The sequence below is a fragment of the Apodemus sylvaticus genome, chromosome 1, assembly GCF_947179515.1.
Source record: "Apodemus sylvaticus chromosome 1, mApoSyl1.1, whole genome shotgun sequence".
In the NCBI taxonomy this organism is placed as follows: Eukaryota; Metazoa; Chordata; class Mammalia; order Rodentia; family Muridae; genus Apodemus; species Apodemus sylvaticus.
This window is the reverse complement of record NC_067472.1, coordinates 45,673,628-45,690,226: the sequence shown is the minus strand read 5'-3', so window position 1 is coordinate 45,690,226 and position 16,599 is coordinate 45,673,628. Positions and strand designations below refer to the sequence as shown.

The 16,599-nt window shown below is 44.1% G+C and overlaps 1 protein-coding gene across 1 annotated transcript in view; it reads left to right on the top strand.

Annotated features, from left to right (window-relative positions):
• Positions 1-522: 522 nt before the first annotated feature.
• Prune2 (prune homolog 2 with BCH domain) overlaps positions 523-16,599 on the top strand; it is a 278,222-nt gene continuing 262,145 nt past the window's right edge. Inside the window, exon 1 of the mRNA XM_052188702.1 lies at positions 523-634. Within this exon, the coding sequence (XP_052044662.1) occupies positions 599-634 (36 nt within the window). The 5' untranslated portion in view covers positions 523-598. The remainder of the gene's footprint in view (positions 635-16,599) is intronic.

Genomic DNA, 16,599 nt, shown 5'->3' with positions numbered 1-16,599 from the left:
GGCAACAGACCAGCTCATTAAGTGACCACTGAGGCTCTCAGTACAGTGCCAGCCAGCCAGAGAGGCGCTGGCCGAGGACAAGACCTCCTCCTGGGGCCTGTGCCCCCTCTTCCCACCTTTCCTTGCTTGGCTGCTGGCCGCCTTGAGGCCTGCAGCACTGTCACTCTGCAGCAGCCCCTGGCACTTGGCGTGCACTTCTGGGCGCTGTCCATGGTTGCAGCATCTTTGAGCGCACCGCGTCAGGAGGCCACCGCGGGGCTCTGCGATTGGCCAAGGAACCCCTCGCCACCCCTACCAGCTGCCCCGCGTCAGTCCCCCCCTCCGGGCGCGTGCCAGTGGGCGGGTGGCAGTCCCGAGGCTCCTGGGCGGCACACCCACTTTCCTTATTAGGACAGAGTCGGAGCTGGAGCTGCCGCTGGGCGTGGGCTGGGCAAGCCGCCCAGAGGAAGCAAGGAGGGCTCAGTCCCGGCCGGCCCGCCTAGGGAGCGGCTGGTCCCTGCGCAGAGCGACCACTTTCTGAAGATCTCGCTAAGTCTCCGCAGCTCTTCTCTCTTGGCGCTCTCCATCCGGACCCCTGGTCCCAGTCCCTAGCAGAGACATGGAAGAATTTTTGCAACGCGCCAAATCTAAACTGGTAAATTGAAGCTGCAGGGGTGGGTGCGTGTGTATCTGCGTGTGGGTGTGTGCTGCTGGAGTCCGGGAGGAAAGGGTGTGCAACAGAGAAGGAGGAGGAGGATGAAGATGAAAACAACTTTGCGGATTACTTGTCTGTGTGTGCAAGCTGTGCCTGCAAATCACTGCAACTCTAGTATTAGCGATCTTCCTCTGCAGCAGACAAGGTGCAGAGGTGTGGTGGTGAGGCCTATCTCAACTGACATGACTGGTCTCCTGAGCCTCAGTCCAGAGAGAGTTTGCTTTCGAAGGACAGTGGGTGAAGGGGGGTGGTGACCCTCCGGGAGGGAAAAAGTCCAGCCTTCCCCAGATGCAAGACCTGTAGGTGTGAAACGGAAGAAGCAGCAGCCCTGGGACAGTACTTAGGCAGAGGGAGTGGCAAAGCCCTTGTGAGGGCCAGGACTCTGCCTGGATCAGGGTGGCAACCCCCAGAGCCTGCTCAGAGCAGATCTTAGAGGCATTCCAGGGTATCCTGACTGCTCTCCTTTCCACACCCTGGGGCAGAGACTGAAGGGGCTAACCCCAGCCTCTGAGGTTGATGGGGCTGAGGGAGGAGCCCCGCGTGATGGTCTTGTGTGTATTACTGTCTGAAAATGTAAACAGTAAACTGTAACCTCACCGTGTTTCCTCACTTGGCACCCACTCTAAACAGCAGAGGCACTTTTCTCTAGCATGGGGACAATAATAATAATAATAATAATAATAATAATAATAATAAATGTTTCAGTCTCGGCACTTCAAGAAAACAAAAGCTAGGCTGATTTAGAACCTGTATCTTTTCTAAAGACAAGTACCTTTATGGGTTTGGCATAAGAGAAAATGCACAATGTAGATGTCTGTTACCTTGAAACCTTCACAGAAGCAGCTGCTAAAGTCTTCTGAGGTGGTGCCTCCAACAGAAGGCAGGATGTCGCCTGGCACAACAAAGGGCAGGGAGGGCCTCCCTCAGGGGAAAGCAGAGAGTGAAGCTTTGGAGCATCGAATGTAGATATCTCTTCTTTCTTTTCGGTTTTCTTTTTTAAAAAGGGGGCCATTAAAGTTGATTACAACCGATACTTTGTTTCCCACCGTTAATCTTCCTTACCCCCAGCTTGGTAACCAGCAGTGTTTGGGAGGATTAGTTTCAGATTGGAGAAAGTGTCTGATCACTTCTATGGGTTTTGACTCCTTAGAAGTTTTACTGAAATACATTGGAAAAAAGAAAAGAAAGCTATTTACTGTAGAAATTTAGTAACTGCCTCATGCCTTTATTGAAACAAGCACCCACAGCTCACCTAGGAATGGGAGAAAGATGTTGGAAATGTAAAGTCAATTTTTGGCAGCTTGTGGTATGTGCCTGTGTGTCAGTAGATAGTGACTAAGTGTGAATGCTGAGTCTGGGACAGAGGCTATGGTCTTGGTTTCTAACAGTAATGCTCAGATTGTGTGGTCTGCTGTGAGTCTCAGTGCTGGACAATTCCTGGCATGGAAATTCTCTTTCAGAATCATCAGCTGAAAGCGATGTCTAATTTATTTACCGAGTCCCTTCATTAGACGAGCAATTGCTGTACATCATTAAAAAAAAAAAAACTGGAAAAAGGTTGTTTGAAATTGTTACCAGCTTCCTGCTTTAGCCAGAGGAGCAATTATAGCTAAATTGGTCTTTTCTTAGAATAGGCTTCTGGCTAGAAATCACAATTAACCTTTCTCACTCAGCTACCACAAATGTGTGTGGTCACTTTCGGTCATCATACATTTCCCCTAATAAATATTTTTGGTAATAAAATTCATGCTTAATATACAATATTCAAGAAGAAGCAATGCTTTATATTAGCTGTTCTCAAACTGTGGGTAGTGACCCCTTTTGGGGTCGCATATCAGATATCTACATTACAATTCATACCAAAAAGCAAAATTATAGTTATGAAGTAGTAACAGAAATATTTTTATGTTTGAGGGCCACCATAACATGAGAAACTGTATTAAAGGGTTGCAGCATTTGGAGAAGAACCACTACTTTAGGTGATGTTTTCCTTGGAGAATTATGTCTGCAATTGTGCCTTTTGTTTACGAGAAGTTTATTTATAGTAAAATAGGCTTTCTGAAATGCCATGCTCGGTTTTGAATGCTCTAGAAAGCATTTTAAGGAAAAGAAATTTACTCTTCTTATTTTTGAACTTAACTTCTGTTAGACCTGTAATTAGAATAGAATTGTGGATAAGCTGTTTTCTATTTGGACTTAATATAGATTGATCTATATGATACTTAAAACTGCCTGATTGCCAGATTTTCCTCTTGTTTTATTGTTTTTTGATATATTGTAACTGTATCTTTGAATGATTTAAAATAGTTGAGATTCCTTTTGAGGTCTAAACATGGTCAGGAGGCAATGAGGACTTTGGACTGTGAGATGGAATTGCTATGAGCCATGGTTATATTCTCCAAGAACCAAAACTTTGGAGTTCTGAGCCTGGTCAGGCCTGCGATCCCAGCAACTAGAGACGCGGAGGCAGGAGAATCACAAGTGTGAGGACTGCCTGGGCTACAGAAAGAGTTCAAGACAGGATTTCAATGGAGAGAGCTCATGTGAGGTCACAGTACCATCTTTAGCTCTGTAAAACAAACCAACAGGACACTTTGGAGAGATTTGCCTGCTTTCCCCAATTAAGACCATTTGTTGTTCGTCATTATCGAGAGGAGATGGTCTCCATTCTAGGCCAGGACCTGCATTAAACTAGAAGGAGATGAGTCTAGGAGGAGGTTGAGAGCAAGGAGCAAGGCAAGGACGACCTCAGCCCAAGGGTGCTACTGTTGGGTGGGCATGACTTCCGAATCCCCACGAGTATGTAGCTATTCTGCTCTGCTGGATATTGAAGTGGAAGGGAGAAGACATTTTTCTTCTCCTAGCCAGCGTCCCCTGGCTCTTCCCCAACCTGTCTGTGTAGACATGGAGCAGAGGCAGAAACAGGTCTGCAATCCAGGTCAGCCCTTCAGGCTTCACCTCTGTCTGTTCTGTTAACCATTTGCATGTCTATGTCTTTCTTACATACACTATTCCTACATTAGAGAGGTTGAAGAAGAAAGGTAAGGAAGAAGGGATTCCTGCTTGTGATTTGGGAAATGTTCCCCAGATTCACAGAATTCCCCTCAGAAAAGTGTTCAGGTCAAGAACCACTAATTCATGGAAGTAAACTTCAAGTTATCATGAGCTCTGGGCAAAGAATTCTAACTGAGGGGTAGATACCCTGTGGTGAGTAGAGAGTCATGGAGTGTGGCTGGCAAGAAGCCCATGTCCCCAGATTGGTAGATCAGCTGCTGAGCCTCCAGTGCTTCCAGACACCACCAGCTGATGCAATTCACTCAGCTGCTGGTGGGTGGAGACCACTACCGCCCACACCGGGTCCTGAGTCTGCCTAGGAGGGTCATCTGCTGCTTCTGGAAAAACAGGACACATCCGATATCCGAGGAATGCTGTTTATAAAGAGAATGTGGAGTCATGCCTGCAGACCAGGGCCACATCTGCCTTGTCAGCAGTGACAGCTGAGGCACTCACGGCCGCAGTGGGACGTTGTCGATACACAGTCTTCCAGAGGAGAAAAATTCAGTGGGCTGAATGTTAGTGTGTACTCAGAGATATATATCACTGGGACAAGAATTCACAGACTAAACTCTTCCTGAACAGCCAGCTGCCTTGGAAAGAGGCTCCGTGCGCAGGCGCGCGCACGCAAATGCGCACACATCTGTGTGCGGAGGTCAGAGGACAATTGGCAGGAGTTAGTCCTCTCCGTTCCCTCTGTGGGTCCCAGAGATCACACTTAGGTTTGTCATCCTTTGCCCACTGAGTCATTTCTCAGAACCCTGAAAAGAAATTTTTTAAAAAGCATTTGGGAAAGGACCACAGTGGTAAGGGAGCAGCAAGAATGGAGAAGCAACACAACCCATTCCTATGGGATCTGAAAGTGTTCTGATCCGGGGTCGCGGGATTGGCTCCCACCACACTACAAGCCAGGCAGGTGTTCAAGAATCACTTCCCTGTTTTGATTTTTTTTTTTTTTTTTTTTTTGAGGTAGGGTCTCTTGTAGCCCAGGATAGTCTTGTAGCTTTTTGAAATTCTGCCTCTCAATCTCTGGGATTACAGTTACACCCTACCATTCTTGGCTTGAGTCACTGTTTTTTGCTTGGACCATTTATGAACAGGAAACTCGGGCTTCTAAACCAATTCTGTGAGTCCAGTGTCATGTGCTTGTAGTGAGAAATGAGCCATCGGCTAGGTAAAAAGTCATCTCAGTTTCTCACTGTGGAATGATCCAGACCAGCAGCTGAGAATTGCTTTAGCCTCAAGGCCTTTGAAAAACAATCAGACCAGACCTTTTCCAGGTAACCAGATGTCAGAGTGCAGTGGTCTGTCTCAAAGACAAGAGGTGCTCATTGCCATTTGCACAGCAGCTGGGGTCCTGGGGAACATGTGATCGATAGGCAAGGTACTTCTCAGTCTGTGGTTTGCAGGATATTTTATGTCATCTAAAAAAAAGCTGCCAGGTGGGGTGTAGCCTGCTTGCTGCTAAGCACTGTTTATTTGAGTGGATACCGCTGTTATTCTGAGTTTGGAGCACACATCTGGGGCACTCTTGCAAGGCATGGTGTCTTAGTGAAGAAAGCCTGTGCTTTTTTGGCATTTCCCCTTCTCTGGAGTTCCATCTTGACAGGAAAGAATGGGCATGGGATGGTGGGGCTGAATGAAAGCTGTAGAGGAGGAGAGAGCTGATAGGTGATGAATAATGACATGGCTTTGGCCATTGACTGGTCATTGGTCCCTGGGATGACTGGAGAGTCACAGAGTTTGTAGTCTTTTGGAGAAAACTGAGAGCAGGCTAGACTGGTAAGGAAGGAGACAGCGTTCACGAGAACCTTGACATACCTAGCACCTCTGGGTTCGTGCAGTACACAGTCTGCACAACCATGTGACTCCCCAATCTGAGGTACCAAAATAGCCTATTCATAGTGTCTGGCATCACCCCAGATCCTTTCTTTGGGCTTTGGTCTCCAGAGAGGGGGAGCATTCTTCCTGAGAGACTTAGTGAGGCTAGTGGAGCTCTATATTGCCCTAAAAAGTTAGACCTACAGAGGCAGAACTAGAAGAACCTAGGTAGTCTTAAAGCTGAGAAATATATAATGGTATTTACTTTGTGTGTTCATTGTATAATCAAAATGTGATGCCTATGGCTCTTAGCACAGAGCCCAGAGCCAGGACGCCTCCTCCCACTCATCCCCAAGCTGCTTTTCTTCTATAGGACATTATAATAATGAAGGACATTGTCAATCATCCAGCTTCTGCATCTAGAAGCAGCCTCTTCTTCACCCTTGACTGCAATGACCAGCACCCTGGGATTCTACAGTGTCTATCGCTCATGCTGTAGAGAAGCCTCAGACGGGTCTGGCATTTAGAGCTGAAAGCATCTTCTATCCACCCTGCATCCCTCCCCACTCAGAACTTTGAACCTTGCTTTAGCCTCTCGACCAATTTCTCCATCTTAAAACCTCATGGTTACTTTCCATTGCTCTTAGAGTATGAATAACATTCTTAGCATGACAATGCTATTACACTCTTCTGGCTCCTCTGCCTTCACCTTTGGCTTAAACAGCAGCTACCACTTCTTCAAATGAGGTGAAGAAAGGAAATCCTCCCTGCCTACCCTGCCCTCTTCTTGACCATAAACCAGCTTTTAAAAATATGTTTTTAAATCTCATATCTCAGTTTGTTGTTATATTGGGCATGCTTGATCAATGCCAGTAGGGAGTAGGGCTTACCATTGTATTTCTGGGACCTGGAATGGTGTTTGATGTTTGTACATTCATTTTTAGAATGAATGAAGCCATGAATCAAGAGTCCTGGTCAAGGCATGTCAGAATGCAGTGGCTCAATAAAAAAAATGAAGATCTGGATGACCAAAGTTACATTCTCTCAGGTCTAAATCAGGAACAGGACGTGTTAACAGTCTGTAAGATGCTAGGTTCATTGGCAAGAGGGTGGGAAGCTTTGCTTTGCACATGGTAACACAAAATGTCCTTATAATTCTAGCTGTTGTCCCTAGATGCTTGGAATATGTAAATATTGACAAAACCAATGAGGAGAGGAATGCAGAGGGGAAATATATAAGGCAAATATTTGTAGAACCACAACTAGTAAGTGAATGAATAATGGAATTGTTAGATCCAGATTTCCTTAGTGTGGTTTGGAGAGTAAAAGTTGGATGGCCCCAATCCCAGCTGATCCAGCCTGTTCTCTGCACGTGTACTATTATTAATACCATGGGAGAGATTGGTTGGGAAGACTTTCAGCATCCCAGAGAGTAAGAGCAATGGTACCATATTGTTTGGGTGGGTCAGGGGCATTCCAGACTTAGCACTGTGCACCTCATATGTGGAACAAACTCATTCAAATTCTGAATCAGAGTCTTGTCCAGCCACTGGGACTGTAGCAGGGCATAACAGTGCTTATCTTCTTCATGTCACTCTCAGGATGTGACCTGAATTTCCCAGGAATGCTGATGACTTTATAATGTGAAAGTCTATACATCTTTGTAATCATGTGAAAAATTTGTATAATTTTGTATATGTAATATTCCATGTCTTGGAACCAAGCACAATGGTATTTAATTTCCTAAGCTTAGTATTTTAGAAATAAAATCTTCTTTGTAATTTTTAATTTTTACCTCCTTTTAAAATAAGAGGAATCTTTATTATGGTTTGGTTTATTCTTTTGACTCCTGGCAAGAACACATAAAGATACCTTTCACTAACATATCAGGAATTGAATGTATTTAAGCAATAAATTACGTGTTTATTTGCTCACATCTGAGAACTAGATTTTTTTTTAGTAAATAATAACCCAGAAGAGCCCTTCAAACTAGCAGCTGAAATAGATATGGACACGATCAAAAGCTTGCTCTCTTATCCTCGGCGGCTGCTGACCTCCTAAGGACACACAATTGTGCATCTAAGACCTTGCACTGTAAGTGTGAGACAACCATGGGAGAAACTGCTTACCCTACATAGGAACTTAGATATTCCTGGTTCACGTGTCCTGGCTTTGGAAGCACGTTGGGCAGCCTGTTCCACGTTCCTTGGCCCTAAGTGCAGTGCAGCATGTGGCTGTGTGTGGGTTCTGCAGCCAGATACCTGACTGCAGATCCTGACTCTGACACTGCCAGCTAATAGCCATACCATCTTGGCTACCTTGCCTTCTTGAGTCTTGGTTTTCCTATTTGGAAAGTGAGAACAAGAAGAGAATCCCCTTTCTAAACCTGCAGCAGGGGGGCACATGTCAAAATGAGGCCATGGTCTCTATCCATGGTACTAGAAAGGCGGCAAGGGTCACTAGTGGACAAGAAAGCCCGTTCACTGTCACAGAGAAACCCTGTTCTGTGTCACAGACAACCCGGCTCCCCGTCTCAGAAATGGGGACAATTCTTATCTCACTTTACTTCAACCAGAGTATCTGTTGTAGCTCTAAGAGGAACTTGCTTTGCTTAACACTATAATGGCCTGGAGACAGGGAAGGTCACATCTCTGGGCTGTGTGTTTTATATTAAAAGCCTTGGACGACTGAACAATCAAGTAACACTATTGCATGTTTGTAAAGAGAAAAATACAGCACCAGACTGTTCAATAAGCTGTGAGGTTGGTCTTCACTGTGTGCCCGAAGGAAATGAGGTAACTGGCGAGCTTTTGGGAGGACAGAGTGTGTGACTAGTTTTTAGTATAACTGGAACTAGTGTAGGTATCTGATGAAGTTTTAGTAATAAAAAGGCTTTGTAAGAGGTTTAAATGAGAAGCCATATGTAAGTGCCAAGGTCATGGGCACAGTGGTTAGGCAGAGTGTCTTGGGGTTTTGACTGTCCTGGGGAGCATGTTACGGTTACTTTGATTTGCTGCCTGTAAGGAGCAGCGACCTGCAGTGGACACAGCTGTGAAGGAGAGCTGCCATGCTGCTGCTGTCTTGTGCCCATCCTGCCATGGTTTTCCGGCATGCTCCTGTGGCGGTGCTACAGAGGACTAATGGCTGTCCTCAGCATGCAGACTAAAACAAAGGAGAGAACAAACGAAAGAAGGAATCAGAAGGGAGGAAAGAGAAAGGAGGGACAAAAAGATTCAGGGGGTGGGGAAGTGAAGTGTGCACAGTGATGGGGCTTAGAAGAAAATTTGAAACCCAGCACAGGACAATGATCATGATCTAAGCTCAATTCTCTGGCAACCTGTGTCAGCCCAAAGTCTGCCCAACACGGGGAATTCAGCCGAGGTAGCTCTCCTTCGGGTAGCTGAAATTTATTATTGAAACATACTGGGGACTATCTCAGGTTCATTTCCTGTTGTTGTGATAAAATACACTGACAAAGTCAACTTAAGAGAGCAGGGTTTGTTTGACTCACAGTTCCAGGTTACAGAGTTCATCACCATGAGGAAGTCAAGGCGGCAGGGACTTGATGCAGTTAAGTCACATGACATTCATAGTCAGGAGCAGAAAATGATGAATTAATGCATTCATGCATGCCAGTGCCCAGCTCGAGTTCCCCACTCTCATAAAGAGCCCAGGAACTGGTGCGCCCCCCAGTGGGTGGGTCTTTCCACTTCAATTAATATGATCAAGATAATCACGCATACACTTGCACACAGGACAACCTGATCTTGATGATTCTTCACTGAGGCTCTTTTTCTGGGTAATTCTAAACTGTGTCAAGTTGAAAATTCAAACCAACCATCACACCCACTGGTAAGTTTTTCACAGGAGAATCCTTCAAGTTCTGTTCTCTGTGAGAATACACCTCGAGATGGCTCAGGGCATCAGAGGTTTGGTAAGGACAAAGAGCAGTCAGCTACCATCACGTGCACTAGCACTTTACTAAGCTGTTTGCCACAATACTTGTGAGTTTGCTTTTCAACAGAGTAGATGATAGAAATTGCTGATCGGTCTGATGTAAGAATAGTACAAACAAAAGCCAATCAAACAGGATCTTAAAGAAGTTAGCCTAGGCCTCTAGTGTGTGCCATTGCATTTGATGTGAGGTAAATAGGCCTAACCTGGGTCTAACCTGTGGGTGACATACCAATGCTGTTTCCATCCATCCATCCATACATCCATACATACATACATACATACATCCATACATACATACATACATACATTATAGTAATAATAATAACCAAGGGGGAAAGGTCTATAATCTCAGTGTCCTGTTTAAGAGGAAAGTTAGATGAGTAAGCAATTACACATAAAAGTCAGAAAAATTATTCTCATTAAGAGGAGTGCTAAGTAAGAAAAAAGAAGAAAGAGTTGCATTGAGGGTGAACTTTTGCTGTCTGGTGAGGCCTCTGGAGTAGGAGACCATGTTATTGAGTCAAGCAGATAGTTGTGTGAAATGTGTTTATCACAAGCGATCACGAGTCAGTTTGGAGGGTGATGGTGCTATAAATATGAGCTGTGGGGAGGCATGAGTTCTTGGCATGTCTGAGATGTGAGTAGTCACCCTAACTCCCATCTTGAAGCAATCATTTACTTGGTTCTGGACTCCAGGAGAACATAGCCAAGACTGTGTGCACAAAACTGCCTTCAGGCAAAGCCTTAGAAGGATGCAAGGCAGACTCCTACCAGTCTGGCAAATATTTGGGAGGGTTTTATGAATCACTTTTGTCCTTAGTTGAAAAATCAAGACTTATAAGGGCCACCTTTCTTAAAAGGAAGCTCATTCATTTGATAAAGCCCAGATATTTTTTTTCTTACCAAAAGATTTCCTATATAAATTAATAAATGACTTTTTCATATAGAATTGTTCATGTTGGGCTTCCTGCCTCTTCTCCCACAAAGGACAGAAACAGAAACCCTTCCAAACCGTACATTCTCTGCCTTCTTCAGGCATGGTTTCACAGACATGGCCATCTGGTCAGACCAGCACCTGGCTCTAAGGACACCGAAAGGCAGACGGTCACTTCAGCCCAGCTGCTTGTAGCCCATGGGTATGTCCAAGAAGACAGCACACATGCCTGACTGCTCCCAAGATGGCCCCTCTCTTCAGAGTCTAGAGGACACTCTCTGAACATCATTCTCTACTTAATTTTATCTTCTGTGCTGGAGATCCAGTTCGGGGCCTAATAGATGCTAGGGTAAGCCCCTTCCCAACCAAGTGCCCCCCTCAGTCTCTTAATTCTCTGTTCTCTGAATTTCAGTCTCTCTCCTGACTCTTAGCTAGGTAGATTGGATTGGCCAATAAGCTTCCCACCCCAACTGAAGAAACATCTTCTATCCCTCCTTGGCTACCAGAGAAAGGCCATCAAAACCATTTCCTTGTTGGTGGCTAGACTCCTACAGAGAAAAGGGCAGCGTTTCAATTGGTTCTTAGTGAATTCACACAAGCCTAAGCTTTGATTTTATCTTTTGAATATTTACTAAGCTCTTTGAACCTACCTTACTCAAAAACAAAACAAAACAAAGCACTCTTCAAATTGTAGGCAAATTACAAGGAAGACTGTAGGCAATATATAATGGTCATTGAAAAATGGTAAGATGGGGGAGGGGTGGCCAGAGAAATGGCCAGTGGTTATGAACACTGGTTGTTCTTAACCAAAGGACCTGGGTTCAATCCCCAGTACCCACATGCCAGTTCACAACTGTCTATAATTCCAATTCCAGGGGGTTCAACACCCTTACACATACATGCAGGCAGAATATCCATAAAATAAAAATTAATTAAAAGAAAAAAAGAAGATGATAAGAGGGAAATTTATTGTTATTTAGCTGAATATTTCTTTAGTTATTTAGTTAAGAATCGCTTTTGTAAATCACTTGGGTTGGGAGGATGACTCAGTGAACTGGCTTGTGTAGCACTGGCTACACAAGCATGAGTTCAAATCCCCAGCACCCATGTAAAAAGGCAGGTGTAGTCATGTGCCTGCATGTGACCTATGGCTGTGGGGGTGGAGACAGGGGCATTGCCAGTGTTTGCTGGCTGCCAACCCAGCTGCAGTTTGATTTAGAGAGCCTGTTTCAAGGGAACAAGGTAGAGAGAGAGATAGAACAGGGTACGTGAACTTCTCCAACCTCTGCACACGTACATGTATATGCATGTCTGAACACATGCATGTGCATACTTGTCACACACATATATACTTCACACATATACAAATAAATGAAATAAATCCATGCATAAAACAAAGAAATTGCTCTGGTTCTAAAATTGCCTATGCTGAACCTCTTAGTTGATACCCTCGATGGTGGTCTGAAATGTCATTACTCTTGAATGTAATCTTCAGAAAAGTCCAGAATAGAAACCCTTGTGGTGGATGTAGATCAAAATACTATCTAAGCAATGTCTTTTAAAACATTTTGGAAGATTTATTATCCTTCCAAAGCATTAGATGTGTTTAAGCACATTGAGGGAAAATGTATCTCTTATTTTTAGGGAATGTCATTAAAATTGTGCCTCTGACCAAACATGACATCCCTGTAAAACCGTTTTCCTGCAAAGAAGGGCTTCACATGCTGATATTTAAGCTACATTTTCAGGAAGTTCTGAGCATATTGTAGAAGGAGGCCTTTGATATGCTGCTAATTCTTCTGGCCAATCAGAGCTTGTCAGATATCTCTGAATTTATACTATTCCAGTGATACTGTTTCTGAGTTTTCTTAGAGACAAACGTAGAAGAAGATCTTGAAGCCATGGCCATGTAAAGAAGTTTCTAGCATCTCTGTGTTTTTCACAACATCTAGAGCATAAGAAAGACTTTTAGGTAGGGCCAGGTAAACTTAATTCCCTGAAAACAGAAGGGGTTAGAAGTTGAGGAGTTTTCTTAAAGGCTCAGACATATTTTGGTGGTTAGTAGAATACAATTAATCATAATGAAGAAAGTATGTACCATGTAGAGATCGAAACCCACAAGTGAGAGACAGACCAACAGTGACCGTGGCCTTCGGCTCAGCTCTGCTTGAACTGTGTCAAATGGAACGCTGCCCCATGCCTTTCGAATTCTCCAGTGGATGTGGCTGTGCCACTTTCTCTCAGTCACTCGCCAGATACTTTCTGGAGGATAGATTCCACTATTTTTTTTCACTGTGGAAGCTTTTGCTTTTTAGCCTACACACAATTAATTCTGATATATTTTTTTCACATTTCAGTAGCTCTAAAATTGAGATGGTGTTTATTTATTTTCTATGGTGCGAGCTTCATACATGTATACTAAATCCTCACTCCTTCACACACTGAAGCCCTTCTTCTCAACAAGTCTTACTCCTGCTTCCATGTATATTCGATCCACTGAATTTAAATAGAGTTGTATTTGGGGTGGGGTCTCAATGACTGGAGCATGAACAAATTTTAATTGGTTACAATTAAAAAGGATATAGAACATTAAATCCTTTTCCCTAGTCACTCTTCAATGTCAAAGTTCTCTCAGGAACCCTCCTGAGTTGTGGTCTTAGGAGATTTTTCTCTCATTATATAGGGGACTTGAGCATCTATGGTCTTTAGTAGCCTCAAGGTTCCAAAATCAATTCCCTTAAAAACATTGAAAGATACTGTTATTGCTAGTATTCAGAATATAATATTCACTTCATAATTGCTATTAATGCTTGTATTATGGATGAAAATGAGATCAGAGAGATGAAGTACAGCCTCGGCCAAGGACACACAGCCTTAACAAAGGCATTAGTAGGAGAGCCAAGTGAAGGATGTCTTTTCAGATTTTCCAGTGTCTGTGGGGCCAAAAAGTTGGTCCATCCTTTCAAAAAGATGGTCTGAAGGTCCTGGTGAGAGTTTGGCAGTTTGGACTCATCTGAATAAAGAAGAGTGATGGTGGTTGCTGGAGAGACGACTGGGCAGGTAAGAGCACTTATTGTTCCTGCATAGGACCCAGGTTCAGCTTCTGGTATCTACATGGTGGCTCACAACCATCCATTGCCTCTGTGTCCCAGGATCTAGTGTCTTCTTCTGTCCTCCATAGGCGCCATGTACCAGGCGTGTGCACGGTTCACACACATCCATGCAGGGAAAACTTTCAGACTCATAAAATAAATATAAATAAATGTAAAATATTTTTTTTTTTAAAAAAAGAATGATGGAATTAAAATACAGGGCACATTTCTAGGAAGAGACCAGGTGACAGAGAAGTCCTCACATAGGAATAAACACACTGAGCTTTGGAGGTTTGTGTGATGGACTCTGGTGTACAATAGCAGAGTGTGAGATTAATGAATGTGTCATTGGTAGAAGCATGCTGAGGTACCACAGGATCTGGAGACCAAATGTCACCGAAAATGGGAAGGGTTGCTGGAGAGACAGGGGCTGTGGAGAACCTGTGGGTTTATCTAATACACCTGTCATGGGACAATATAGATGCCAGTTGTGTTGATCTAATTGAGAGTTCCGTGAGGGAAAGAAGTTTAATTGCCTACAATAAAAGCCCTTTCCCTGCTGCAGGAAAGGTGTGTGATCTGGTCAAATCCTTCCTTCTTTTCTTTCTAGATCATTTTCTCTTTTTCTCTACTCTAACCCTCCTCCTCAATTATTTCTTTATTTATGAGTAGTTTTAGTTTAGGGAAGTCAGGCTCAGAATTAATCTGGGCTTGATATTTTGTATAGGTAAACTTTTTAGGCTTCTTGTTGTCTTAAAACAACAAGAACTTAAAAACCCTAAACTCCAGATTTTCCCCCCCTGGAGATACCATGGTCTAATTGACCCGTACACAGTGTGCAAGTCCAAACACCATGCGGAGGTGGTTTTGCCTACACCAAGGAAATCTACTTGAGCTGACTCTTCTTTCTTCCAAATGTTCACTGGGAAGAGAAACCAGACTTGAGAGGCTGCGTCATGTAGGTGATAAATCATACGCATAAATATTGGCATGCTGTGGAGCAGACAGTTATAGAAGTAAAGTATTATATGCTGTATGTCAAAATTCCTAGCTAGACAACTCTTTTCTAAATATATTTTGGCTTTATAAAAAATCCACAAAGCATAAAGCATCGAGGGACAGACAGGATCAATCATCATGTCTTGCTAACCCAGAATCTCTAGTATCCCTACTTCTGCCCAGAGTGCCCCTAAAATATCCTTCTGCCAGACCTAGCATCCATCATGCTCTGGTGAACACTTGATTGTAACCACAATACTTAGATATTGTAAGACCCACTCTATAGAAGGGGAAACTGAAGTTGAGAGGTGTCAATGTAGCACACTCTATGCACAGGGCTAGTAAATGTCATTAACTTTCTAGAACACTATACCAAGATTCTTAGCTTACACTTCCATTCAACACAACACAGGGACACAATACTTTTCAGGAAAGAGTGTCCAGTAGGTAGGACATCTTGGATCTTGGAAAACAAAGACTTTGTGACTGCAGATTGTGGGCCTGAGTGCCTGTGCTTCCAGCATACTCTCAGGAGATATCGATGCTGTCTGCCCAAGGTCACTGTGTGAGTAGTGGTCATGGATTGGCCAGGAAGTAGGAGTCACAACTCACGTGCCCTTTGAAGGATGACTAATGGGGGCCTGCACTATCTAGGAGATTTCCAAAGGGAAATGGAGCTGTGTCTGGGAGGCCTGGCCTTGCTGCAGCCACACTGCCTGTGAGAGGTCTGAGGCCTTTGGGATCTTCTAGAATGTGAAATGTAAGCCAAAGGAATAGATAAATCCGCAGCTATCCTGTTTCCGGTAAGAGTGTAATTGGTTTAGGAGGATAAGGACTCAGCAGCGCTGCTGCCACACAGTCTTTAGTTCTAATCACCGACAGGGCAAGCCCTGCACTCATTTGTGTTCTCATAATTGGAGAGTCTTAGGATCTGGCGTAAGGAGAGGAGAGAAGCTATGGACTTGCCCCGGAGACAGTGGAGACAAGAACCGAAGGGACTGGCTTCTTTAGAAATGCAGATCCTTAGCTAGCTCAGGAACACAGCGAAGTTCCCGCTGCTCTCAGGGTCTTGCTTTCAGTAGCCTCTGAGGGAAACTTCCTGTTTTGAGGCAGTCTACTCTCTCTCCCTTCTATCTGGTCTCTCCCTGGTTACTTTAAGCCACGCTTTTGTTCACTTGATGCTATGTCTTGGGCAGTGCTTTTCATCTTCATGTCATCTTCGTGGGCGTTTGCTCTTAGTGTCCCTGTTCCTACTCTCCCTCCCTTCTGTGGGGATGCTGGCTCCCTTGAGCCCTGCCGTTACTTAAGGGATTCCTTTATAATTCATGCCCTTCCTTCCTTGTGGAAGGCGGTTGCTTAGTCACCCTGCCTCTTTGGTGTATGTTCTCTGTTCAGACTTTTATTTCCTGTGGGTTCTTTGAGCCTTTCTGTTCCTTTTCCTTTTATATAGATTCGGTTTCTCTAAATGGGAGGGCTCAGAGTAGCTTTTGTCTCCTTCAGTTTTGATCATGATCAGCAGACATAGACTTTCTAGAATCATTTAAGTACTGCTCCATATAGATTTCACTGGGTTGTGCTGTAGCAGCAGAATCAGGATATCTGGTAGCTTTCAAGGCAAGGATGCATTCCCCTTTCTGGTCATTCCTTACTCAAGGTCAGCTCAGGTGGCAAGTACTTTCTGTGTTGTAGGTGCAATCTACAGGAGGAACGGCCATGCTGGCTTTGTGGCAGAAGAGGAAGTGAGAGCTGGAAGGATCCAGAAGTTAGATTTTTGCTTTGTTTTGTACTGAGGATCAAACCCAGGGCTAGATACCAAGCGAGCATTCAACCACTGGGAATGATTCTGAAAGTGTCTGTGCAGAATCAGAATGAATCACTTCCGAGGGAGGTCGGAAAGACAATGAAAGTCAGAGAATGTGGGAAGGGAAAGGAGTTCGTCCTTCTGGAATATGACCAAAGTTTTCTTGCCAACCAAGAGTCAGTAATTTTATAAAAAATTTTTGCGTGAAGAATACTCACTGTGATGATATTTCTTTGCAAGGTTTCAA